Raw genomic sequence first — 25109 nt, 5'->3', positions numbered from 1 at the left:
ACTTTGATAAGACAATAGGCCTTCTCATTATACCAGACTTACAGTGCACACAAGCTGCTCCCCGCCTAGCACTAAATGTTTTGACATCACCTCTGTTCCTCCTATCCCAAATCATGGAACGTTGCAGACACGAATCACCCTTATCTCCTTCAAACACCAGGCACTAAGTAATTACGTGACTGGGGCACCACTCTCGTGTCTGAATTTTAGGGATCTATCTACTTTAGTTACTTCTTGTAATTCAAATGGGATGACCGCTCCTTGGGTGGGGGCAGTAGTGCAATAAATTGTAGCCTGACCTTTTGGCATCACTAACCCTCATGCCCTATTCTCATGAATTTGTCCTTCAAAGGGTGCATTCCGTACCCATCATGTTCAGGTCTTGTAGCTGGATACAATTAGCTGTTATCTGTGCATCGCGGGTGCCTCTGACCTCAGCTTTTCTCCTGGGCAACGGAAAAACAGATTTGTTTTTGTGACTGAACTAAACGGAGCCACAGCTCCACATCGGGCCTGCATTGTATTCTTTTCATCGTGTACTAGGTCTTAAAATACAATATGGCAACACTTCTGCCATGTTAATACACTGACCTTGCTTCTAACACAGCACCTTTCTGACTCCATCTTCTACCTGTTTTAGCTCTTTTCCACACACCTTACTAAAAACCTGGCTTCGGAAACAACAACTAAACACAACGCCAATAATCTGCCCTATCTATAACCTCTGCAACTGCAACATTTATACGTTTGTTGCTCTTCTGTGTTACTTACTATATGTGAGCATCTTATATGTGTCAAACCTAACTAAAACAATACATGCGCTTTCTGATGCCCAAAACACATCTTGCTAAAGCAGTGGTATGTTCTAATAGGTTTTTCTCAGGTTGAACCTTTTTGCCTGGCTGGGATGCTGTACATGCATGCCAACACAGGGAACCAGGACCACTTATCTGCAGCCGGTGATTGTACACAACCAGTGGATGGATGTCAGAGGAGGTGCACCTCACCCTTCAAAGAGTACTTCATCTGCTATTGGGGGATAGCCCTTCTTGAGTCTGGTTTCAGAGATTTGGGAAGCTCTGGATTACGGTGCACCCCAAGATTGCTCATTTACTGTATACACTAGAAGATTGTCAGTCAATAACTTTATTTTGGCCTTGGGGCTATGAAAATACATCCTAACACATCTAAACCAATAAGAAGAACCAATAAATAAAAATCCTTTCCCAAATACAATGAGGCCATTTACTATGACCCTATTGACCATCAGACTCAAGTCCCATTTAAGTTCTCTTGAGCCCGGTCAATGTGCAGATTACAGTATGCCCCAAGTCCTTTTCTTCATCAGGACTACATTGGAACCCAATAGCACAGAGGGATAATCATTGTTATGCATGTGGTGGGATTTAATTTCGATCATACTGATTTGTGAGGGCTACTTTCCAAATCAAACCCCAGAATGCCATTGGCTAATCCCTGGCCCTTGAGATCAATACGGAAGAAATAGAGAGCGCTCACCCCCTGATAGTGCAGTCTGGTGCAGTTTAATATGTCCTCACGGGTTACAAAGGGACTGCCACGTAAAGCAAGGGGCCAATGGATACATTTATTAGTAAGTGCTTCCCTGGTTTCCAAGTAGTCAGGGGACAGTTTGGGAACGTTATGCAAGAATACTTGTCCCCCCCCCTTGCTGTCCCCTCTCACCTTGCTGTATGTTATGCTTTGCCCATGCTGTAGTATACAGACCCTCGAGAGAACATCATAGTGGACAGAATTGGGTACCACATGGCCTGCCCTAAAGGCCGGCTTACCAGCCGTGGGTTTAGCACTGACGGGGAGGGTTGCAGCGCACGGTTCAGTTTTTCTGGGGGTGGGGAGAAGAGAGCCCAATTGAGATGTAGCGGAAGGCCCCCTGTCCAGCAGAGCACCATTGGGACCTATATTCTCTATGATGTCATTGCTCAGCCCTAGACATTTTGATAGTATTCATATTTCTAGGTTTAAATGGGTCTACCTCCTCTGATTGGTCTGGTGCTCCCAGTGCATCGTCTGGTCTAGTTAGTTGCTCCCCCATAACCACCCCACCCCCCCCTTCCGTGAACTTCCAGGAGAGCCAAGAGTAGCCTTTTTAGATCAGCCAGCTCAGGCAGAACAAGACTAACTTTTTTACTGTCGTAGGCTGCAGGTGCCCCCTTACCTCCTGATTCCTAGTTGTGCACACCAGGTAGAGTTTTGGTGGGTAGTGGGCATTGAAGTCTCCTATGCAGGAGGGGTCACTGTCTGCAGCCCCTCTGTGGCTGACCAGTCCCTCCTTGTTTGGGTCCATGCCCCTAAGGAAGGGGCTTGCAACATAAGCAATACGGTGTTTTTCGGCCCCTTCATTGTCCGCATCACCCATAGCTGCAATTGGGCTGATGGAGACCTGCGTTATGAGATCAGGTTGTAGCCCCTGCATTATTCGGGTAGTGTTTTATTTTAGGACTCTCTTGGGGCTTTTCATATTCATTTGCTCCCCTTGTGGCCAGTTCAAGTGCATACAATTCTCAGGGTAGTGGTCTGCGCTGGCCCTCACTGCCACAGGTTCCTCTTTGCCCACTGCAGATCTAGATGAGGGAATGTCAGGGTAGTCAGAGCAGATTGCCAGGTGCTTGTTGGGAAGCAGGGCCTCCAGAAGATGCTTAGTTGAAGTTTTGTCATTTACGTCCCCTTTATCAGCTCCTACACCTAGGACAATAGGCAGATCCCTAAACAGGGTGCTCAGGCGTTGATGGGTCAGCTGTTGCCTGTGATGGTGACTGTAACTCAGCACACTCCACTGGTGGTATTGGAGCACAGGCTACCCTGGACCCTTTTGTCTTTATCTTTGGGCCCCCATACGTCTTGGTTAGCTTCAAAGATATGGTTAATTTAATTAATCAGGGTGTAGGCCTCCCCTGTAAGTCTTATGAGGCTGCAGGCTGTGTCTTTTCACCCCCAAGGAGAGTTGTGGGGAATTTTCCACTTTTCTATCATTATTTTCCACTGCGATGTTGCGTGGCATGATGTGATGGAAGGAGGGGTGATAGGCGCAGTGAGGAGGTTCTCCTGAGGATCGACAGTCACAGTTGCGGGGGGAGCCGGGAAGCAGTACAATGCATAGGCCCCCCAGACACACCTCTCACCTGGTCAGACACTCCCCACGTTGTTTTCACTTTGTCCTTCACCACCATCCTGGGGTGACGAACACCCTGCGGGTGCAAAACACCTGGGACCACTGCAGTTAAGGAGAAGGGGGCGTGGCTTCAGCCCGCTCAGTACAGGAAGTCCCCAGAGGCAATACTGGTGATGGCGGGGCAGCAGGAGCGGCAAACACCCACACCCTTACCACAGGCTTCACCCTGTGGGCAGGGACCACTTCAGTCAAGGAGGAGGCGGAATGGCTCCAGCCCGCTCTGTAGGGCAACTCCCCTGAGGCAACCCTGGTGATTCGCCCTTTCCCGAGAAAGATTGACTTTTTTTTGCCTTTCTAGTATAATATTTTTATTAGATTGCAAATGGCAAAATGTTAATCTATAGATTGTTCTGCTCCACTGTAAGGTGCTTTTTTTCAATACTGTACATAATATTTTTATTTTAATTTGCCTGCAAGGAGGATCCCACAAGGCTGTCATTGGGTTTCTCAAAGAAAATCATCCAGTCGACCCCCAAAGACTTTTAATTGGAATGTCAATGGAACTGGCAAACTATTTCCCTTGAAAGATGAAAAGATGAAATAAAACAATTTCATTCAGAATCTCATGTTGAGCAAGAAAAGTCATTGCCAACAGTAGAACACTACATATGAACTGGAGATTCCCATTTTTTTTATAGATGATACAGCACAGACCTAGGTTCAAGGAGCAGTGGTGCACTTTATGTTATCCATCTTCCCGCCCACACCTTACTGGACATACAGTGCCGAGGCTTGTCCAAAATGCCCCACATTGTGGCCCTGCCCAGCGTGAACTAGAGCGTAGCCTGTGGAACAAACAAAGGAGTAGGTGTAAGAGAAGACAAGGATGTAGAGAACATGTATCGCAGTGGGGTCATCTAAAATGTGAGATTCAGTGTATAAGGCAGTATGGTGCGTGTGTGGCATCAGATTACTTACGCAGCAATGTGATGCGGGTTGGGTTGGGACCATGTTGCTGTGGTGATACTGGACAGCACTTTGTAGAGTCAGTCTTCACGTAGCTTCATTACACTACCCATTTTTCAATAAGCACCCAACTCCTTGTCATGTGACTAATTTCAATTTCTTACCCCCTAAATCGCTACACACAAACGCAAACCATCCACTCCCACACAGCTTTTAAGAACAAACTCTCCCCATCCTTTGAATATCACAAACGTACACCTCGAACAACAACAACTGACATACTCAGCCCCTGGCCAACACATGCCCACACTACGGGCATGGGGCTGCCACACTTGACCCAAAGCCATCGATGCCTCCTCCATTTCACACCTAGAGAGCATGCAGAGCTCAAGGTACTTATGATTTGCAACCATAACCCAAAACACTGAAACCTTGTCTTTGCCTCTCCTTGCAACTAACCACATCTACCCACTACCTTCCAGGTTGGCCAGAGCGCCAGAGACCAAGCAAATGGTAACGGTGCATGGTACATATCCTAATAACATAACATAACATGTTGCAGGGAATGTGTCCTGAATCTAATTAAAGGAGAGTTCCGGGACTTTTTTTTTATTGTCCCTACGGTTCGGCCATGTGTTTTTAAGCATAACTCGGTCGATCGTAGAAAACTTTCCTATGGACCTTACCCGACTTTTCGTCCATTAACGCACTCGAAATCAGCCGCCATTTTCTGATAATCCTATCACTTGCCGCATCGCCCTGGCTCACCTGCTTTTGCGGCACTAAATCAAATCCCCCGCCCCTGAAACAGACTTTATCAAAACATTCATATTCCCCGCCTCTATCCGTGACGTGACTGTGCTGCGTAGGCAAACGCGCCCAGGCGTCTTCTACGCGACTCCACACAGAACCCGGAAATCAACACAGATCAGCTCACACAACACAGCGCGCCACAATTCGCAATATGAAACTGTACTTTTAAATCAAACCGCAAGATTGTAAATTTGGTAAAGTACATTTATTTGACATCAAATGTTTAGAGAATATTCAGCGATTTTCTTTTTTATTTGCTCACGTTCCAAAAAGTTCGTTTTGAGGCACGCAATGTTCCTTTGCTGTACACAGGGTCTTAGATCATCTCACAATACAGCGCCACAATTCGGAATATGAAACTGTGGTTTAAAAGCAAACTGCAAGATTGTACATTTGGCAAAGTACATTTATTGGACATCAAATGTTTAGAGAATATTCAGCGATTTTCATTTTTATTTGCTCTCGATCCAAAATAGTTCGTCTTGAGGCAAGCGATGTTCGTGTGCAGTAAACAGGGTGTTGGTTTACGATAAAATAAGCTCTTCGGTCGCACTGATAATCGCATGGCTGTTCCAACAACGAGGCACTAGGCCACCACAACGGTCTGTATGTTGCATCTAGCCGTTAGTACCGCGTAAGGGCATACTTGTTCTTGGCGATCGTCCCATAAAATGGTCAGGGTGGTAACGTTGTTCACGCGGAGAAGCAACTGGCGGTTAAAAAAGCCGCCCGCCGGTGTCTGGTACTCGTGACACATGCAGTAATGCATGATGTACCTGTTTAAAAAACATAAACAATGAAATTAGTCTCACCATCAGATCTTTATTAAAATTATTCATTTTATATATTCGGTCGGGAAATTATTTCATAGCTAGGACAGTGCAACTGGGTTTTAAACGTCAAGGGGGGGCTGTAGGATACTGAGACAGTCCCTCAGTGCAGGGGTTGACAGGGAGTGCATGTGGAGAGTGGAAGGGCCCAGGACCGAGATCGCAGACAGTGGACCAGTTGTAGCAGGGGAGAGGGAGAGAGAAAGCAGAAGCAAAGGTTTTGAGGTGCTTCCGTAAAATAGACGGTTCTCCCCAAGATAGTGCACGGTACAAAACAATATGCCACATAGAACGAACAAGTACAACTTAACCCGTCTTTAAAGCTACTGTATAGTAATTAAATTGCGGTATAAACTCATCTAAAGAGTTACTTACATTATATTTGCATTTTCCATTGTGTCTGTGCGTAGGGCAGCCCCGAAATACCACTCCTTCTATGCCGACGTTATTTCTTCTAATGAACGAACATGAAATGGCTTTCGTTTCTGAAATTATATTCATTATCGTTTCTTACGTGGTCCCGGCCTGTCAAGGTCAAAGTACAATAGAACCTTATACTGAGTCGTGGGCCATTCTGGCACCCGAGAAAAAATCAAAGCAGCTGACCTTCACTTTGAACGAGCACACATTCCTAGTTAGCTACATTCAGTGTAAGGCATTCTCACAGGACTTGAAATTTACACTCCATCTTTGCATTTTGTCTGCGTGCTTTGCAGCCCCACAGAACCATAAATACGGAGACATTCTATATTTTTTGAAAAATGATTTATATTACTGTTTGGTTTAATTTAATGCGCAAATGAACAAGGTTGGATAGATACACATATTCAATGGGCCTGCGACATGAGGAGACTCGAGAGAACAGACAATCAAATTACAATCATTTAAACCGTGATGTGTATTTCTCAATGAGTTCTTCTTTAGGTGGACATGGAACAGATGCAATGTTGGGTGGCAATGCAGTTGTCCCCTGCACAGGTTCGTTCACAACTCCATTTATGTGCCTATCTAGGACGTCAACAATAAGTTTCTCAATAAACTCATATTGCATATCCTCAAACACTGGTTTGATCACCCATTGTTTACTTCTTTTAGTGAAGGCCTTATTGTAGCGAAGCGTCCCTAAAGTTCCGGTCGTCCTACTTTGTTGACGGCCAACATTATGGTTATGTGCCAAGACCGCTAAAAGAGTCCGATTTATCATGCCCTCCATGCCAAAATGCAATCGTTTTGGCCTGTACTTGAGGCACATATTGTGGAACACCTCCAAATCTCCTGTGTGGCAGAATTCCGTGAGTCCCCTCAAAGCTTTTGTTATAGTTTTATCAAATACAATCTTTTCAATGGCTTTGTGAGTGGGTGATGAAGGAATCAACCACTTCTTCTTCCGTGCCTCCTCTGTGGACAAATGGCCATGTTCACAATTGTGGAAATGTTGGTTCGTGTTCCATCGGTGAACATTTGTACAGTGTGGCATTACTGACCGCCATTTTTCCAGTAGAATTTCCAACGACCCTCCACATGTTTTTGAGCTCCACCAAAGATGGTTGCTGATTGACTTGGACCACTGTGAAATACCTTGCAATTCTTTTTTTTTACCTGCAGCCGACAATTTTTTATTGATTGATTTTGCAAGATGCCAAACGTCAAATTGGTGATTTATATTTTTGTACTGTTCTCTCATTGTCTTGGCAATTGAAACGTGTCTGTCCGTGGCTATCAGGTCGATCACCATTCCCCGCGATTGTAGTTCTTGCAATGATGCTACAAAGCCAACTTTCTCCATGGCCACTGAGGATGTACTTTGTGACACCTGCACGACCACCGAACTCACAATTTTCTTACTTTCCATGTCCTGAAAGTGGTAGGTGCAGTACTTGGCTGAAAATCCTGGGCTGTCGCACTGTCCATCACCGGCTAGCCTGAACCGTTTGCCCGCGAATGTACTATCAATAGACATTTTTTCCATTCTCCAAGCTTCGCTAATGGCTGGAAATAGATAATCGGTTTGGTATTTGTAGAACTGAGTTTTCGCAATGAAATGGATTCCCACAAACTGAAAGAAAGACTCTAATTTTTTAAAACTTGAACCACTAAAAAGTGCAGCCGCTGCACAAAGTAGATTGCCTGCTGGCAGTTGTCCCAGCATAGGTTGTGCAGACCATGTGAAAGGATGATATTTTGTACAGGTGGCATGTATTTTAAGGTTAGTGCCTCGAATTGCACGAGTCACATTAATCAATGGCTCCCCACATACTTCCCCACCTACCAAATGCCCACATTTAATCCGAATAATAATATCAATCAAACAACTATCGAATACAATGAATTTGTCCTCTTTCCTTATACTGTCACTCTGCATCCCAGCTGGTTCGGCCTGTAACGTTGAGGACATGTCACTCACATGAAAGGTAGAATCTCTGATATCGTCTTCCGCTATGTTCAGTGATATTGATGGTGTTTCATTGTCGTCTACTTCATTCTCTTCCATTGCAACATCTGTTCCTTCTCCGGCGATGGGTGAATAAAACAATTTCTTCAACTTTCTCGCGGTCTTAGTTTTTGCGGGTGTGGATTCTGTGAATTGATCTCCGACTGCATCCGAACTACCAGGAGGACATTCACTATCAATGGCTGGTGGTGGTATAGCTCCGTTGTCAATCACTTCATATTCTTCCCATTGGCACGATGCTTCTCCAGTCTCAAGTCCCTGCCAAAAGGTTTGACAAGCAACATCTCTCGTTCGCTTCACTGTCTGTGTAGATCTAGTTCGTACACCCACTCGCAACTAGAGGACAGATTGGAAAAGTTCAGTTTAAACACAACTTACAGTATTGAACTATTAACAGTGAAAAACAACATAATATAGTGACCAGGACACTAACCTTCTTTTGCTTTCTTTTCTTTGAAACTTTCTTGCCTCGAACTTCAACATCAGGACGCTGTTGCTCCGACTCGTGTGTGCATGTCTCCACTTCCTCTTGCGCTGCAACGACTATGTTTTCCTGATAAGCACATCCATCACGCACTGACGCTCCATGGACTCCCTGAAACATAGAACTTTCATTAGTATGTATAATAATATCGAAAACACAAAATGTACTTGGGGACCAATACCCACGTACATCTCAATAGCAAAACACGAATGAACGCTTTGTGTAGAACATTCAAACGACAATTATTCACGCATTGTTGATCTAGTTAGATGGAACTGTCAAGATCCATACCTCGGGCTCCTCATAGACTTCTATTGATGATATTATTGAAGATGATGCTTCAGTGACTCCCTGAAACACAGTAATTGCATTAGTATGGTTTTCTATTTTGATAAAAAGAACAGAAAGTTTGTGCAGGCGTGAACGGCTCATCTAAATAGACCTGCACAAATGATCAGTTGTCTAAAATAAATAATGGATATCTAAATATGATTCGATTTGCTCGATCGTTGGAAGTGTCACCACCCAGAAATCTGCATCAACTACTAGGGGTGATGTTCTTGTAGAAGAAGCTCCGTCATCTCCCTGAAACATAGTACTTGCGTTAATAAAGAAGGAAGTATAGCGGATGTAATCACGTCATATGATTTCGCTTCATCGAACTGTCAGTACCCATACCTCGAAATGCATAAGAACATCAAGGGACGATGTAACTGCGGTGCACACTTCTGCAAGCTGTTGCGCCGACCCGTAACTGCACGCTCCCCCTTCTTCTTGGACTAATGCTCCATCGACTCCCTGAAACATAGGACTTTCATTAGTAATGAACACAATATTGAAAAAAGAAGACACATAGGAGGGCGACGACAGAAGGACATATCAATGGCTAAAAACGAAAGAAACATTGTGTGTAACAATCACGCTACAAGAATGCAAGATCTGATGATCTCCATCGATGGAACTGTCCTGAAACGTACCTCGAGCATCTGAGTGACATCAACGGTAGTCGTCAATACGTTGGACTCCTCAGCATCTCCCTGAAAGACAGTACTTGAATTATTTTGGATAACAATAATTATAACTGAAAACAAAGACTAGAGGACGAGTACAAGGGTGTACCATTAGGTAAAATAATTACACGATAAATTAAAACTATTGATTTACATGCCTAAAACAAGTCAGTGGCAGAATAGCCAAGTAAGATTACCCGATAGGCGCTTGAAGTGGCTGATGACTGCAATAACGACACGGATGGAGAATCTTCCGCCTTCATATTGAGTGGATACATAAATGGGGAAATTATTGTTAGCTAATGCTACACACTACCGCAAGGCCGAGAGATAAATACGTAAACTTGACTCACCAGTGGAGGGATGTGGACGAATAGAGTGGGAATAGCGGTTGAGAGCAATTTTCGCCTCGCTCGCGGTGTGTTCTTCTTTATTAGCAATGATGTGGAGTACATGTCAGAGGTAAAGTGCCTGCTGCAGATGCGGTATCGATCACCCCTCTTGTCCGCAAAGACTTCTAGGACTCTACTTTCAAGCTCAGAGGGTGGATATCCGCAATATCGGACCCATTCTCTTATCTGATCTATTGTCTTAGGGAAAACATGCATTATAGTACCTTCAGATTTATTATGGGTCTTCGAAGGGCAACCGCCAATGGAACAGGCAGGCATTGTGGAAAGTTCTGAAAAGTAAAGATCAACAATTCTCTATGAATACCAATGTGTTAAAAAATTAAATGACACATAAAAGGTTCAATGCAAGGGATGTTTTGGTTCTTGGAACTATACACGTTATTCACATGCGGATAAGTATTTGAATAACTTTAAAAAAATAGAAAAATAATTTGACTAAACTCAGAACATGTGACTAGTTCCTTGCATGTACTGTCTTGAACGAAAAGAAATTGGACGCAAAATGAGTATGGTACATGGCCTTACCTTGACGAGCAAACAGTTAGATGCAGGGATCAGAGTAGTTTCTTGTCGTTCACAGGTTGCAAACTGACGAGTTTCCTCGAAGTGGTCACGGAAGTTTACAGAGACGAAGAGCAGATAACCAGCACCTTCACGGGTTGACTAGCAAAGTGCAAAGAAGTTCTCATTAGAAATATGAAGTGGGTTATAAAGAATTCGAAACAGGGGTGTGTTTGTGAATGAATGACGTGTATATGTCGTGGCATTATGCGGTTTGCAGGGGGCCGTCCAGCGTGAGGGGGGATGCTTGGCAGGAGACACGGGGTCTGGCGGTAGACATGGGAACAACAACCCAGGCTCTATAGACCACTTTGAAGTGTACATGGTCTTTGGCACCTCTTGGCCTTTATCGCTCCCTGACAGCTCCACTTGCCAGCACAAGTACCCCGGTGCGAACTGCCTTTGATAGGGCGGGGGGTGGATTGGGGCGGTGGTCGTGCAGACAAGACACAGGAAGACTCGTGAATGGAGACACACTTATGTGGATTGCAGGGGGCCGTCCAGCGTGAGGGGGGATGCTTGGCAGGAGACACGGGGTCTGGCGGTAGACATGGGAACAACAACCCATGCTCTATAGACCACTTTGAAGTGTACATGGTCTTTGGCACCTCTTGGCCTTTATCGCTCCCTGACAGCTCCACTTGGCAGCACAAGTACCCCGGTGCGAACTGCCTTTGATAGGGCGGGGGGTGGATTGGGGCGGTGGTCGTGCAGACAAGACTCGTTTGCCGCAGGGCCTCACCAAGGAGAGGACATCTAACTGCATGTAAGAGGCAGGCTGCAGGATCTAGTACATGGAAGGCAGGGGGGTGAGTTTATAAATACCTCACCCTCCCAGGAGAATATATGGGTGCAGTTCACCCTGGAGACCCTGGATGCCTAGGCAGTTAGTCAGCAGCAGGCTGGCCTGTGGTGGCAAGGCGGCACGGGCCAGAGGGGGTCATCTCTGTACCCGGTGCCCAAAAGGATGATTTATTATGATCAACCATATTGATTATTTACCTATAACCATGTTTTGTATCAATAAAATCCAACGGCCTTCCTTTTATTGCCAACGCTTGAACAAAGTGGTGTGGTAAGTATTTTTGGGGGAGGAGGCAAGGCCGGGAGGCTTGATGCCAACCCGCAAAATAACATATGTATGTCTGCTGCATATGGGTTCAACGGTTATGTGGATTGAAGGTGGGCGGCCAGCGTGAGGGAGGATGCTGGCCGGAGACATGTGGTGTGACAAGACAAGGCACAGGAAGACTATTCAATGGAGACACACTAGATTCATTTAAAAAATCAAAACAACCATTGTTAAAATATATGTTGGGTTTTATTTTAGATCTTAATTTCAATTGAACATAAATAATAAACTTTACACATTGTAAAGTTGCGGTTGCAGCACATCCAGGGAAAATCCGCGGTATTGTCCACTGTCGCTGGGGAAATGTTGTCTAATGGCAAGTACCGCACAGGCAGGTATTACTGTCCGAGCCTCCCGTGAAGCCACCAAGTGAAGCAACGATAGGCCACCAGCCTGTACCACCTGTGAAAATGAAAGATGCAAACTGTATTAAAATGACAACTTTCTTATCACTGTCGATTCAGGTAAAAAATGTCATTCTGCTTTGAAAAAAATTCTATCTAGAAAATGCACAACATGGAACCAATTTACATGCATTCGAATGATGAGACGACCATGAAATAGTAGTGGCATCACTGACATCACAACCAGAGTATACTTACTCGTTACTCGGATTACGCGGACGAACAGTGCCGCAAAGTTCATGCATAAGCACCATCATCATCCTCAACACGGTCCGTGAGAGGCAGGCTTCCCTGAACTCTGGCAGCTCGGTGATGCATTGCGGACTTGGCTCGCCTTCCGAAATGTAGGCCAAGCACCCGGAATTTTCACGGCAGCAGCAGTTCTCCTCCTCAGTTGGCATTAGCTCGCACCGATTGCACGTGCACCAGGTGGAGACGCCGTCCATGCGACATGGTCCAGGCTCTTCATCCGTTGACTGGTCCTCCCAACTGCCGTCCGAATCCCCATCGTTTTCGCGTGCTTGCCTTTCCAGTAGTTCTTCCTCGGTGTACTCGGGCTCGTACATATACGGCATTATTGTAGCCATTGTGTGGTAAAGAAAGTAAAATAATTTATAGCGGTGGTACTGGTATCTGTTCACACGGGCTACAATCAACGAAGGTAGCTGACCAGAGCACAGAAACGAGTCACAGAATACTCAAGTAACACACAGAGAGTAATGGAATCGAAAATCTGCTGCTGTGTGTTGTGAAACGGTGTGTTTATACTTATTGAGGAAAGAGGCGTCCTGCCATTTCCATGGCGACAGTTCATTAGCTGAGGCGCAGCGATTGTTGACACGAAACGTGCTTTGGCGTTGGGAAATGGGCGGTACGCGTCTGCTGATGTCAGGCTCAGGGGCGGGGGATTTGATTTAGTGCCGCAAAAGCAGGTGAGCCAGGGCGATGGGGGGAAATGATAGGATTATCAGAAAATGGCGGCTGATTTCGAGTGCGTTAATGGACGAAAAGTCGGGTAAGGTCCATAGGAAAGTTTTCTACGATCTACCGAGTTATGCTTAAAAACACATGGCCGAACCGTAGGGACAATAAAAAAAAAGTCCCGGAACTCTCCTTTAAATTAGCCATTTCCATGCATTCTAAAAGCAATATCAACCCCCCCTCATTTACTCCTACCTGCTATGCACACTCTGTGCTGCCGTGTATGTGCATAATGCTGTCTCTTTTCCAGACTGCCTCCGATCCATCAACGCTCTCAGCGTGCCATGTCTCATCCCTCTCCACACACCTGATCGAGCCCCTTTAACTAGAGTGCCTTCCTGGTTTCTGGCACCGCTGCATGCTAAGCGAGGATGCCAAGAGGAACTCTGGCCCCGGCGTCCACATGGTGAGTTCTGCAATCCCCATATCCCGCCATCATTCTGAGACACTGTTCTGCTTCTCCTCCAACCATTCTAGCAGTGCATCCTCTGAATGCTAAAGCTTGCCACAGTGGGCAGTATAGCCACATTTGAGGTGAAGGACGATAAATCGATTTACCCAGACAAGCACAATGGGCTTGTCACGTAATATCAACAGACCTGTCAAAAAACGGGAGGAAGACGTAATGTGCCAACCAGTGGCTTCTAAGAAGGAGAGTTGATAGAGTTCATTGTTGAATTACTCTGTCTTTCATCAGCCATCAAGGGCATTTGTGTGTCACTGTGGGGGCAAGAGACAGAAACAGCAAAGGTTAGGCGAGACAAAATAGGTATGACTTCCTAGGTAGGTCTGCCTTGAGATGATTACGTTTATAATATATATTTTTTGGAAAGCTTATACATTAATACACAACAAGTCCAGGTCCATTCATTAAAAGCCCGTACAGGTGTTTAGCCCTTACAAGCCAGAAAAGCAACTTAGATATTCCCCTCAACACCAACTTACCTTTTTAGCCTTTTAGGTAAGTTAAAACGTAGATGATCCTTCTTGGGACTGGCTGCTGAACCATCTGACACCTTTCCAACATGCCAGTGGTCGACTTTACCAATAACAGACCTCTGCAATCACATATCAGCTGTGGAACCATGTAGTCCCCCACCCCCTCCTGCCCCTTGTGTTTAAAGACCACGGATAACTATGACCATTACTTAATAGTGTGTGTTGATGCCAAAGGCCCCAGTTCAGCAATGAACTCATCTGAGGCAAATACACGCGAGGGGCTGGATGTCAAGATCCCAGTGGGAGTACATTTTAGAGGGATAACGGAAGTGTAGGAGGGGTAGGAGGGACATGTCAGAGGGACAGACGAGTGACCAGAAGCAACTTCGCAGGGAAGGACAGTAGCAATGACAAACGAACAGGAGTGACCATTTCATTTTGACAGTGTAAAGTGCATTCTTTTAGGAATGCGTCTTTAACTAAGAAAAGGGCACACAACGAAGATAATGGAATGAAATACAGCAGAGGCAGTGTGGAGGAAACGGTCAACTATGCGGTTTGTGTGAGGGAGAAAATGCTGGGTTTCCTTCCATCCCTTACTGGGCCTTATCTGCAAATAACGTTATCTGAACCGATATGCAAATTACGCTCTGGTAGTACACGCTGTGGAAGTTGCAACAGAGACACAGGAAGTTTAAGACGAAAAGCGGTCCCTAACATGGCTTGCTAAATGTAAAATATGTATATGATATGATATGATATGGCATTTATAATGCGCCTATACACAAGTGTTTCAAGGCGCGACGAGGCAAGGGAGGGGAACAAAAGGAGGACAGACAACGATCCTACTAAGCCAGGTGCCATTCGGACCGCGCAAGTGCGTGGGAGGGGGGCAGGGACAGTGCAGTACATAGGAAAAGATACAATAAGTAAGTAACGGTCAGCTGGTGGCAGTGCATGGATACGTTAACATGGACGGCAGTGTATAACAGGCGTGGCATGTATACAGAGGCGGTACTTAAATAATTGAAACAGAGCAACCACTGGCTTGTGAACAATCAGGGCGAAGTCTCTCCTGCTCTACTCCCAGAAGTCAAAGTGGGCTGGTACTAAAGGGTACGACGTTGCCTTACCTTTCGGCGAAAGCCACCATCGTTCCCATTCCAAGATGGCAGGGAACGCAGCATGTTTTTATTTTACACTTCCCATACAGGGGATTCAGTGTCCCACCACACTATCTCACAGGTGCTGGACTGCTTTTGCTGAGTATCCCTGCCATTGTCCATTGTCCTGTGCTTTTCCATTTAGAGTTGGGAAGGATGGGTGATTGGAAGGGGGAGGCTGCTTAAAGCTGCATCCTGTGGGGACAATGACAAACTGACAGTGGTCATTTAAATGTATTTTTTACCGGCCTCATTACAAGTTTGCCAGTCCGGTAACTACGGGACCAGTAAACTTGCTAGTACCGTAGTTACCGGACCGGCCATTATGAGTTCTGCTTGCGGGTGACTTTTTGCCCGCCAGGTCGGACCTGGTGGGCGGACCGGCACCCGCGACCAGAGCATGTCGGATGCACCGGCACCTTTCTGAATGGTGCCGGTGCATCTGGCCTCCCCATTCCCATTGAGCCCGATGGGACTCAAATGGGAATGGGGAGCATTATTTACCAGCGCCCGGGAATGGGCAAATACCGGGTCCGACGGGGTACCAGTAAAATTCGCAAGTTCGGCGGTAGCCTGCCGGTTTTACCGGGAAGGCTACTGCCGAACTTGTAATGAGGTCCATTGTATTTTCCTCGGTCTTGATAGTACTGTTATACAACACAGCTGTGTGGGGTGCAATGGAGAAAAAGAAGGTCCCAGGCATGGGGCTTGAATTTCGGGGTCAGTATAGGGTCGGACGAAGGTGCCAGAGCAGGGGGAACCTAATTCCACTACTTTTTTTGACCCGTTGACCCCTACCTGCTCCCCATTGCATAACGATTGCGCTAGTCTTGAGCATAGGATAGTCATTCGGTGTGTACCTGGGGGTTTGAAGCAGGGTCTCTGTTGCTGTCCCATGTGACTCTAGCAGTAGCGCTATTTAACGTGCGACCTGCGCTCACCTTGCCCTTCATCTAATTGCATTCTGAAGAGAGCAGTCAGATCCAATGCCCGTGCAGGGATGTGTGAATGCCCCAGGACTGGACACCCAATTTCCATCATATTCATGGTTCACGGCACATAGACTTTAGGGAACACCATGAATTTGATTACCGAAAACATTTCCCATTTTGCACGATATATTGTACAAACCAGTCCGTTTTCTTTTATGAGAAAAGGCAGGTATACAAACCCCATTAATATAGTTATGCCCCAATTTCATACTTCACCACCTGAATCATATACTTTCACCTTCATTCGTATGAGGGCACAGAATGAGGCAGAGGAGGTGACACCCACAGAAACATTACTTCAGCCAGGTTCCATACATCCGAACCCTACTGGATTAGATTCCCCAGATGGAACATCATATCTGCTCTGTAAGATTCTGCCCTCCCTGCAGGAAATCAGTATTTTGATATGATATGATATGGCATTTGTAACACGCCTATACACAAGTGTTTCAAGGCGCGAAAGAAGAGAGGTGTGAATGGCCGTATGGATAGCTCAGGGGCAACGTGTTTGTCTTGGAAGCAAGACAACGCAGCTCAACACAGGTTGGAATCCCGGTATCATGCTTAGTTCTGCTCTCAGGTATTAAGCGCATTATAAAAGAACAACGGGAGGGATTGCTTATGTGTTTATTTCCCCTAAAAATACCATATACAATTAGGTGGAGTCTATTCTAATGATGGCCGGCTCTTCATGCGGCCGCCATTACAGATCTCTGCTGTATTCGCAGCGGATTCATTGCATGATGCAGTGCTAGGCATGGGAAGCTGGGGGTATGCTCCAATTCCCGCCCCTAATAATGAACCAGGTGGTGAATCATGGGAAGCCTTAGGAAAACCATGCATTTATTTCCATAAAAGATCAAAAATTGGACACTTCAATTCTCCAAATGTTTTTCCGCAATTATGCCCCTTCGTTAGAAAAATACTAAAAAACGTTCTTTGAATTACAATAACACAAGTCAATTTACACCTCATCAATAAACTCACAACTAATACAACAATAAAGTAATCTTAGGAATGAAAACTTGTGGGTACAAATATACTTTAAAAACAATCCTGCTTTGTCTAATCATGGCGAGCTATAGCCGGCATCGCTGATCAATTCACCCTCTGTAAGACACTATGGGGGTCATTACGAGGTTGGAGGTAACCATGGCGCTATTAGCGCTATCGCTGCCTCCAAAACCTCACCGACTCCGCCCTGGTGAATGGAGCTATTACCGCCCCATTCCAAGGTTGGCGGGGGCGGTAATTCCCCATTCAGCAGGGCCCTTCCCCATTCCCATTTCAGCCCCCATAGGGCTCACTGGGAATGGGGAAGGCGCTAATAACGGTACCGCAAATTGCGGTACCGTTATTAGCTCTAAGGTCCCTTTGCGGGTCCTGTCCTTAACGCCTGGTAAAACCAGGCGTTAAGGGAGGACCCGCAAAGGGAACTCGTAGCAGGACGGTAAGTAATCCCTTACCGCCCGGGTCGTAATGAGGCCCTATGAGTTCTCACATGAAAGAAGCTAATCAGTGATCCTTGAAATAAAAATGTGGAGCCATTCATGTCTAATTTTCTGATTATACGGCAAGTGTTGAGGTAAAACAATGGCCAAGTGGCAACTGAACAAGGGAAAAGCCCCTGCACAAGTTATCATTTCTTCTTGTCAGCAGTCTTGTTGGCTGGTGACATGAAGAAATGATAACTTGTGTAGTGGCCCGTTGGAACATGCGTTAATGTTTACAACATTTCCTTTTAATTGATCCCTTTATAGCCTTCTGCGGCATAGCAGAATGGAGGATCAGGACAACGTTCTTATCTGACACTTGAAGCTGGGAGCCTCATTCTCCCTATGGGGCCCATCTGCTGTACATTTCAGTGTCTTCTCTGCTAGGTGTATCAGGCCCAGAGAGTGCGGATGGAGAGGATGATTTTTTTTTCAGAGGAGGTGCAACACTAATTGTAATGAACCCATGGCCTCTCCATCATTGTTTTAAATGTTTACAATTTTGTGAAGAGGAGAGGGGTTTATGGACCTTGTCTATTCAACATCGATAACATTTTGACACACCCTATTAATAATCTCACTGTGATCTTTAGCACATTGAACCTTTTGCTTCAGGAGATCTGCTCAGTATAGTGTTAGTTTTATTATGTGTTGTTCGTTTTATGATGTTTTGAACTTGTATGATAGGCCGTGATGAAGGATTTTGGATGATCTGAAATGCATTGACCTTTGTATTCTGTTTTCCTCTGTCTTTTATTTGTTTTCTGTTTTTATTATTGAAACACAGGATCTAATTTGTATTATATTTGCTTCCTACATGCATAGGAATATATTCTAATTAGCTTGGAACTGCGGCTCCACGCAGACATTTTGTGAGCATGCAGCATTATAGCTAGCTTGCTATAATGCTTGTTTCATGCATGTTCTCTACCCAGAATGCCACTGGGTTTCCTGCAGTGCTCCTGTTACTCGATTAACACACTCTAACATTGCTTACGTTTTGGTGGTGCCCACTCTCCCCTCTCTCTTCCGTTTAACATGTATGTTGTTAAGAGAGGCTCATGGAGCTGAAAGTGAAAATAAATCAAATCAATTCATCATGTGTCCAATCCTTCTCCACCAGTAGTAGATTGTGGAGGTAGGGGGGGGGTTATTGGGTACAAAGAGCAGAGCAAGTGTTTTTATAATCGGGGATCAGACCAGGCTCTACATTCATGATTGATGAAAATTGTCCCAATACAATTTTGCGATCTATTTTTGCCCAATATAACTGAGCTATAACCCTTTGCACTTTAGATGCAGATGAAAGGTTCTCAGAGGCGGGCATGCTGTTTCATTTAAAGGGAACCCAGTGTGATATCCATCCATTTCTTCTGGGGATACTGAGATGACATCAAAGAGATTTTACTCCACTTTGATACACTATCCAACAGCAACGGAAAGATGAAACAAAAACATGAATGTTAATGATATCTCCAAAGTCTGCAAACATTTGCATGCAATGTTGAAAGAAATACTAAGGAGTTCTTTGCTTATTTGTACTGTTTGTTTTTTCAGAGGAAGAATGACCCATATTCTCTAACTTCCAATGTATCATTCGAAGTAAAGAAGATGCCATACAAGGTTCAGCCGGTGAAGCTCCCAGAAGCCAGCATAGCAGTAAGTGTCAAAGAAAAATGCATACTTAGAAGGCTTGCCTTGCTCATGCCTATATGCGCTCGGTGGGAGTTTCTTTCATGTGAATGCAACATCGAGGTAGAGTTTCCTGTACACTGACAGGCTACATCTCCCATCCAAAAAATTATACTTAAACAAACACAGATCTTCAGCAGATGGTAGTGAGCAGCATATGGAATGTCTCAACCTGACATGTCTCTGAAGCAAGGCGGGTCGGTGTAAGTGTGCCAAGAGGACATAGGTTGGAACATGCAGAGAAATATGTCCACTCCTTTAAGATAAACTACATTTTCCGTCTATAAGACCCTGCAAGAGCAAACACTGCTAAGAAAACATTGTTCAACAAAATACATTTGCTTCCAAATTCTGTGTTTTGGATATGATGTGGCTTTGTTCCTATCTAGATCCTTTTCCTGGTCAATTACATGTGAAGTGACTCGTACAGTCACATGTGTTGGGTGGCAGTGCAATTGCACAAAGTTTAAACCAAGCCATGCGTTATATAGATGGCCAAATTAAAAAGTCATTTGGTAACAGGTAGTTAGAACAATTAGTTGATACAAATTGTTCTTCTAGCAGAATTATATTCCCCAAAAGAATAAGAGAATACAAAATCTCCTAATTCCCAGTATCTCAATGTACACTGATTCCTTTGCATTGTGTAAAGCATCACACATGGTGCATGTAACATTTATGCAAATACCATTCTGTTTCAATGTTAGGGTATCACAATGATTGTATTTTTTTTGTCTTTGGCCAAGAGATGACGCTGCAACTATGCTTTACTTTGTCTAATCGACTTATCAGGTCTCAAGTGTCATATACACACGCTGGCCGGATTCTCAAAGACCTGCAGTGGAGCATCCAGGAGATGCTCGTTAGCAGATTCCCACCTGCTGCCTCATGTCGCATTTACAAAGCCTCAAGCTGGAACAAATCTGTAGATACTTGGAGAATCTGGGATTGCTAAACTGGAGGGTAAGCCCCTACTCTGTCTGGGACTAGGGTATAGAAATAAGAGAAAAGGGGGTTTGTCCCGACAGGAAAATCTATGTAGTATAACAGTGGGATGAGTGACTGTAGACTGTCACAATAGATGGCTACAGAGGGGGACACTATGTACACTGTGTATATGTCTTACACCTAGTGTGGTGTCCTCGTTTTAACTCTTCAGAAAGAAGAGCCAGAACCATGTGTTAATGCTTAACAGCGGGGGTGATGTCCACATGTTAGCTCTCGGTAACAAAAGGAGCTATAACACACTGCGCTGAGTTCTTTACGTTTGTGTGACTTTCATATTTATTCCTTATAGTATACAATAAACTAATGGTAGCAAATTCTATATATACACAAATTAATGCAAAATGTCATAAGAAAGGGGAACCTGAAACAAGAGTCAGGAAGTTTGGAAATTAAAGAATAGAAATCAGAAAAGTCAAGACAGTATAACCTAATACACAAAGAAAATTATTAGCAAAAAGCAGATTGTACAGCGTAGTCTGCACACTTAGTTAGACAGTATATTCTCGACCAATGCGCATAATGGTGTGTCTCCTTTCGTTCTGCTGCTGCGTTCTCTCCGTGTTAGTGCTGGTTGCCCTGGAAACGGGTTACAGCATCGGGAGTCGCCAAACAGCTGCTTTCAGCTACTCGCGTGTGCTTGCGAGGAAGGCTCAATCGGGTAGGGATGCGTGCAATGGCGTGCCGCCTTTTCTTCTGTCGCAGCGTCCTCTCTGTGTTAATACTGGTAGCCCTGACTCCGAATTAACCTAACCGACACTGAGACTTAAAATAATGACACAATGGGCCTCATTACGAGGTGGGAGGTAAGGCATTACCGGCACCGGTAAGGGCACAGGTGCCGGTAATCCCTTACCTCCCTACTACGAGTTCCCTTTGCGGGTCCTTCCTTAATGCCTGGTTTTTGCAGGCGTTAAGGACGGGACCCGCAAAGGGACTCTAGAGCTAATAACGGTACCGCAATTTGCGGTACCATTATTAGCACCTTCCCCATTCCCATTGAGCCCTCTGGGGGCTCAAATGGGAATGGGGAATGGCCCTGGTGAATGGGGAATTACCGGTCCCTCCGACCTCGGAATGGATTGGTAATTGCTCCATTCACCAGGGCGGAGTCGGAAGGGTTTTGGAGGCAGCCATGGAGCTAATAGCTCCATGGCTACCTCCAACCTCGTAATGAGGCCCGATATATATTTCCTGAAGAATACATCAACTCATTATTGTACTGATGTCAGCCAAAAGGACAGTATCCCCTTGCACGTGTTACAAACCTACCTAGATGCAACAAGAGACTTTGTTATTCACAGACTCGATTTTGGTCGAGAATATACTGTGTAAGTAAGTGTGCAGACTACGCTGTGCAATATGCTTTTTGCTAATAATTTGCTTTGTATATTAGGTTATACAATCTTGACTTTTCTGATTTCTATTCTTTCATTTCCAAACTTCCTGACTCTTGTTTCAAGTCCCCTTTCTTATCACCTTTTGCATTAATTTGTGTATATATAGAATTTGCTACCATTAGTTTATTGTATACTATAAGGAATAAATATGAAATTCACACAAATGCTAAGGACTCATCGCAGTGTGTTATAGCTCCTTTTGTTACTGAGAGCTAACATGTGGACATCACCCCCGGTGTTAAGCATTAACACATGAGGATACCACACTAGGTGTAAGTCGTACACACAGTGTACATAGTGTCCCCCTCTGTAGCCATCTGTTGTGACAGTCTACAGTCACTCATCCCACTGTTATACTACATAGATTGTCCTGCCGGGACAAACCCGCTTTTTCTCTTGGAGAATCTGGGATGCCCTGGAGTACATCTTTGTGATTGCCTTTCTGAACTCAGAGTTACTCCTGGCATTCGAAGATTTGCTCCAGCTTCAGGCTTTGTATATCAGGTACAGGAAAGCGGAGCAAATCTGAGATGTTCATGGGCACCTCCTCATTTGGTCGGGTGCAAACCTTCCCTACTCAGGCCCATTCTGTTTTTTGAAACCGAGGAAAATTAGCACAATGTGTCACTAATGGTTGGTGAGGGATATGTGTGAGCATGGAAGGGCACACGGCACATCGCCTATTGTCTGCCGGTAGCTCTCTGTATCTTGGTACTTTACTGATCTGTTATGCTGTGACTTCATTCTAGGGAATTTTGATAACATCAGCATCCTTTGTTCTGAAGTCCTGACATCAAACATCTCTGCTGTGAGAGTGACAGCAAAGGTTGCTGAGTAAGCTAAGAGGACACATTCAAAGCTTTTACTGACAGGCCAAGGTACCCATTATACACATTTCTTGTAAGTCTTGCGGTGGAAGGGGCAAGACATGGATTAGCTGAAGGATTGCTGTATTGCCATAAAGTTTGCATGCCACGCAAAGAATAGTTTAAAAACATGGCCTTGCAGCTTCGTCTGTAATACAGAACTGGCCTGTACGGCCCTCCACTTTATAATAGAGGGAATTCCTCATTTGCATCCAGGTGTACCCTATGATTATGAGGGATTGGAAAGCCAGTGAGAGCAAAGAAGTCTACCTGCCTTCCGATTAGAGGATATGGAGCAGAGCAATTCTAGAGATGCATGGCTTTAGCTATTATGTGACGGTTCACCAGTCGGCGGTGTTTTGTGTTCAGACTGGTTCCAGGCAAATTGATTATCCCGTTTAAGTAGATAAATGGTCATTATATGAAGTTTATAAAAGATCCTATTCAGCTATCAAATATTAGACACCATGTGGTCCTCCTATTAAAGCTGGCAAAGCAAAGTGGCTGGTAGAGTTTAATCCCTCTCACTTAAATCTCTCTGATCTGAACAGACACATGATATTGTATGCGCTCATTCTCCCACATCTAGAGTTTGCAGACTAAATGAGCTCTATTGGGCCAGGTTCAAAGAGTTTTTATAGAGAACCATCAGTTCTTGTGGCTGATAACGACATTGTCTCGGGAGGATAGCTCAGCGGCAACGTGCTCGCCTTGGAAGCAAGACGACGTGGAGCAACACATATTCAATCCCCGGGTCCGCGCTTAGAAACCTCTGGGTATTAAGTGCATTATAATCATAGTGACTTCGGAATGAACAACAGGCTTTTCTCTTCCTCCTCGATAGAAAAGCGGCACAAATAACACCATGACTTTCCTCCATAGACCTACTAGTAGGTAATTGATTGAATCCTCAGCAATTAAGAAATTGCTGAAATTGATGGATTTTGGTCAACTGCATTAGATTTGTAATTCCCACTTAACGGGCAGGACAAGTAAGGTATGAAAGGAATACAGTTAAAAAAATTATAAATGCCTCATATTGGAACACTATTTGAGAGGTTGAGGTATCGCATAAAATTGCAGCGAGATCTATGAACTGCGTGACATTTTCACCATTGATTGCCATTGATTTGTAATTATGCTAGTTTACATGGTTGGTTGTATCCTATGGAGAAGATAGGAAGTTCCTGCTAAAAGATAGAATAAAACTAGAGTTAAATATGCACTTTTTGCTGACGTGCGGGTATGGTGGCCAATATTGTTTAGAAAGGGAAAGCCTTGCATTTTTATGATCATTTTTTAAATAGAGATATGGGACTAAAATCAAGGGTACAGGAATCCGTGCAATCACTACATTACATGCTGAGTTCTCTTCGGCTTCATAAAACACATATCAATTAACATCTCACATATAAGATTAAATGTAACATTTTGTATAGGGCATGAGTAGGTAGGTGGGGAAGATAAGAAGATGAAAGGTTCTGCTGGAGCATGACGTGAAGTGAACAATTATAGGACACATTCATTAGTCAAACATATCTCCAAAGGGTCACCAAATCTTAGAGGATGTTTGAACCCTTGCGCTGTGACTATTCCCAAAAGACGGAAGCTCACTCGGATCATTCACTCGTCCATACATCACTCGTCCATACATACCTTAAATCAAGCCTTGTTCATTTAGCAAGAGATCTATTATCACAAGGTGCCCCCTAAAGATCTATCATTGACTTGACTACCCAATATCTGACCTAATCATGGAAAGATACCAGCTCCAAAGACAGTGGCACAGTTCCTACCACATGACCCGAAAACAACTGAATTCTCCAAAACCCACTTTTCCATCTGTAGGTGTAGGTTAGTTACGATACAATTCCCTTTACTTTAAAGACCTAAAGCTGCAAGATACATTAATTGCAAAGGTATTTATTACACTCACTTTCCACTCTAAATTGGATAAATCAAGCCCCAAGTGTACTCGTCATGCTTCCATAACCGTAAGTGTAATATACACACCAACCATCATTTATGGAGAAACTAGACAGACTTTTGCCACATGCCTTATCTTTCACTTTCCATGATAGTTGAGATTGGGCTGGTGCTTAACTGATTCTCCCATTTTGCTGTATAAATATAGAGTCAGGCAGCTTCAAATAGTTCGAGACTCGGCTATGGCTAAAGAGATCCTCAAGCCTGGAAATTCAATGCAGGCCTAACCGCAATGTTAAGCATTTTGGCTGCTTTCACCCAGGCTGTCAGTGGCATCAGGAAAGTATCTCTGCAGACTGGGCCTGTCTTATCAGGGCCAAATGGCTGAAGATAGCTGCATTCCAGCACTCATAAGATGGATGAGCAAGGAACCTCC

General features: G+C 44.6%; 1 protein-coding gene across 1 annotated transcript in view; it reads left to right on the top strand.

The window, feature by feature from the left end:
* Positions 1–25109, top strand: part of ITGA8 (integrin subunit alpha 8) — a 791003-nt gene that overhangs the window by 665310 nt on the left and 100584 nt on the right. The window contains exon 28 of the mRNA XM_069648404.1: positions 19342–19443. Within this exon, the coding sequence (XP_069504505.1) occupies positions 19342–19443 (102 nt within the window). The remainder of the gene's footprint in view (positions 1–19341; positions 19444–25109) is intronic.

This window comes from Ambystoma mexicanum, chromosome 2q, assembly GCF_040938575.1.
Source record: "Ambystoma mexicanum isolate Mex_15411 chromosome 2q, UKY_AmexF1_1, whole genome shotgun sequence".
Classification (NCBI taxonomy): Eukaryota; Metazoa; Chordata; class Amphibia; order Caudata; family Ambystomatidae; genus Ambystoma; species Ambystoma mexicanum.
The sequence above is the reverse complement of the archived record's forward strand: the minus strand, read 5'-3'. Positions and strand labels throughout refer to the sequence as shown.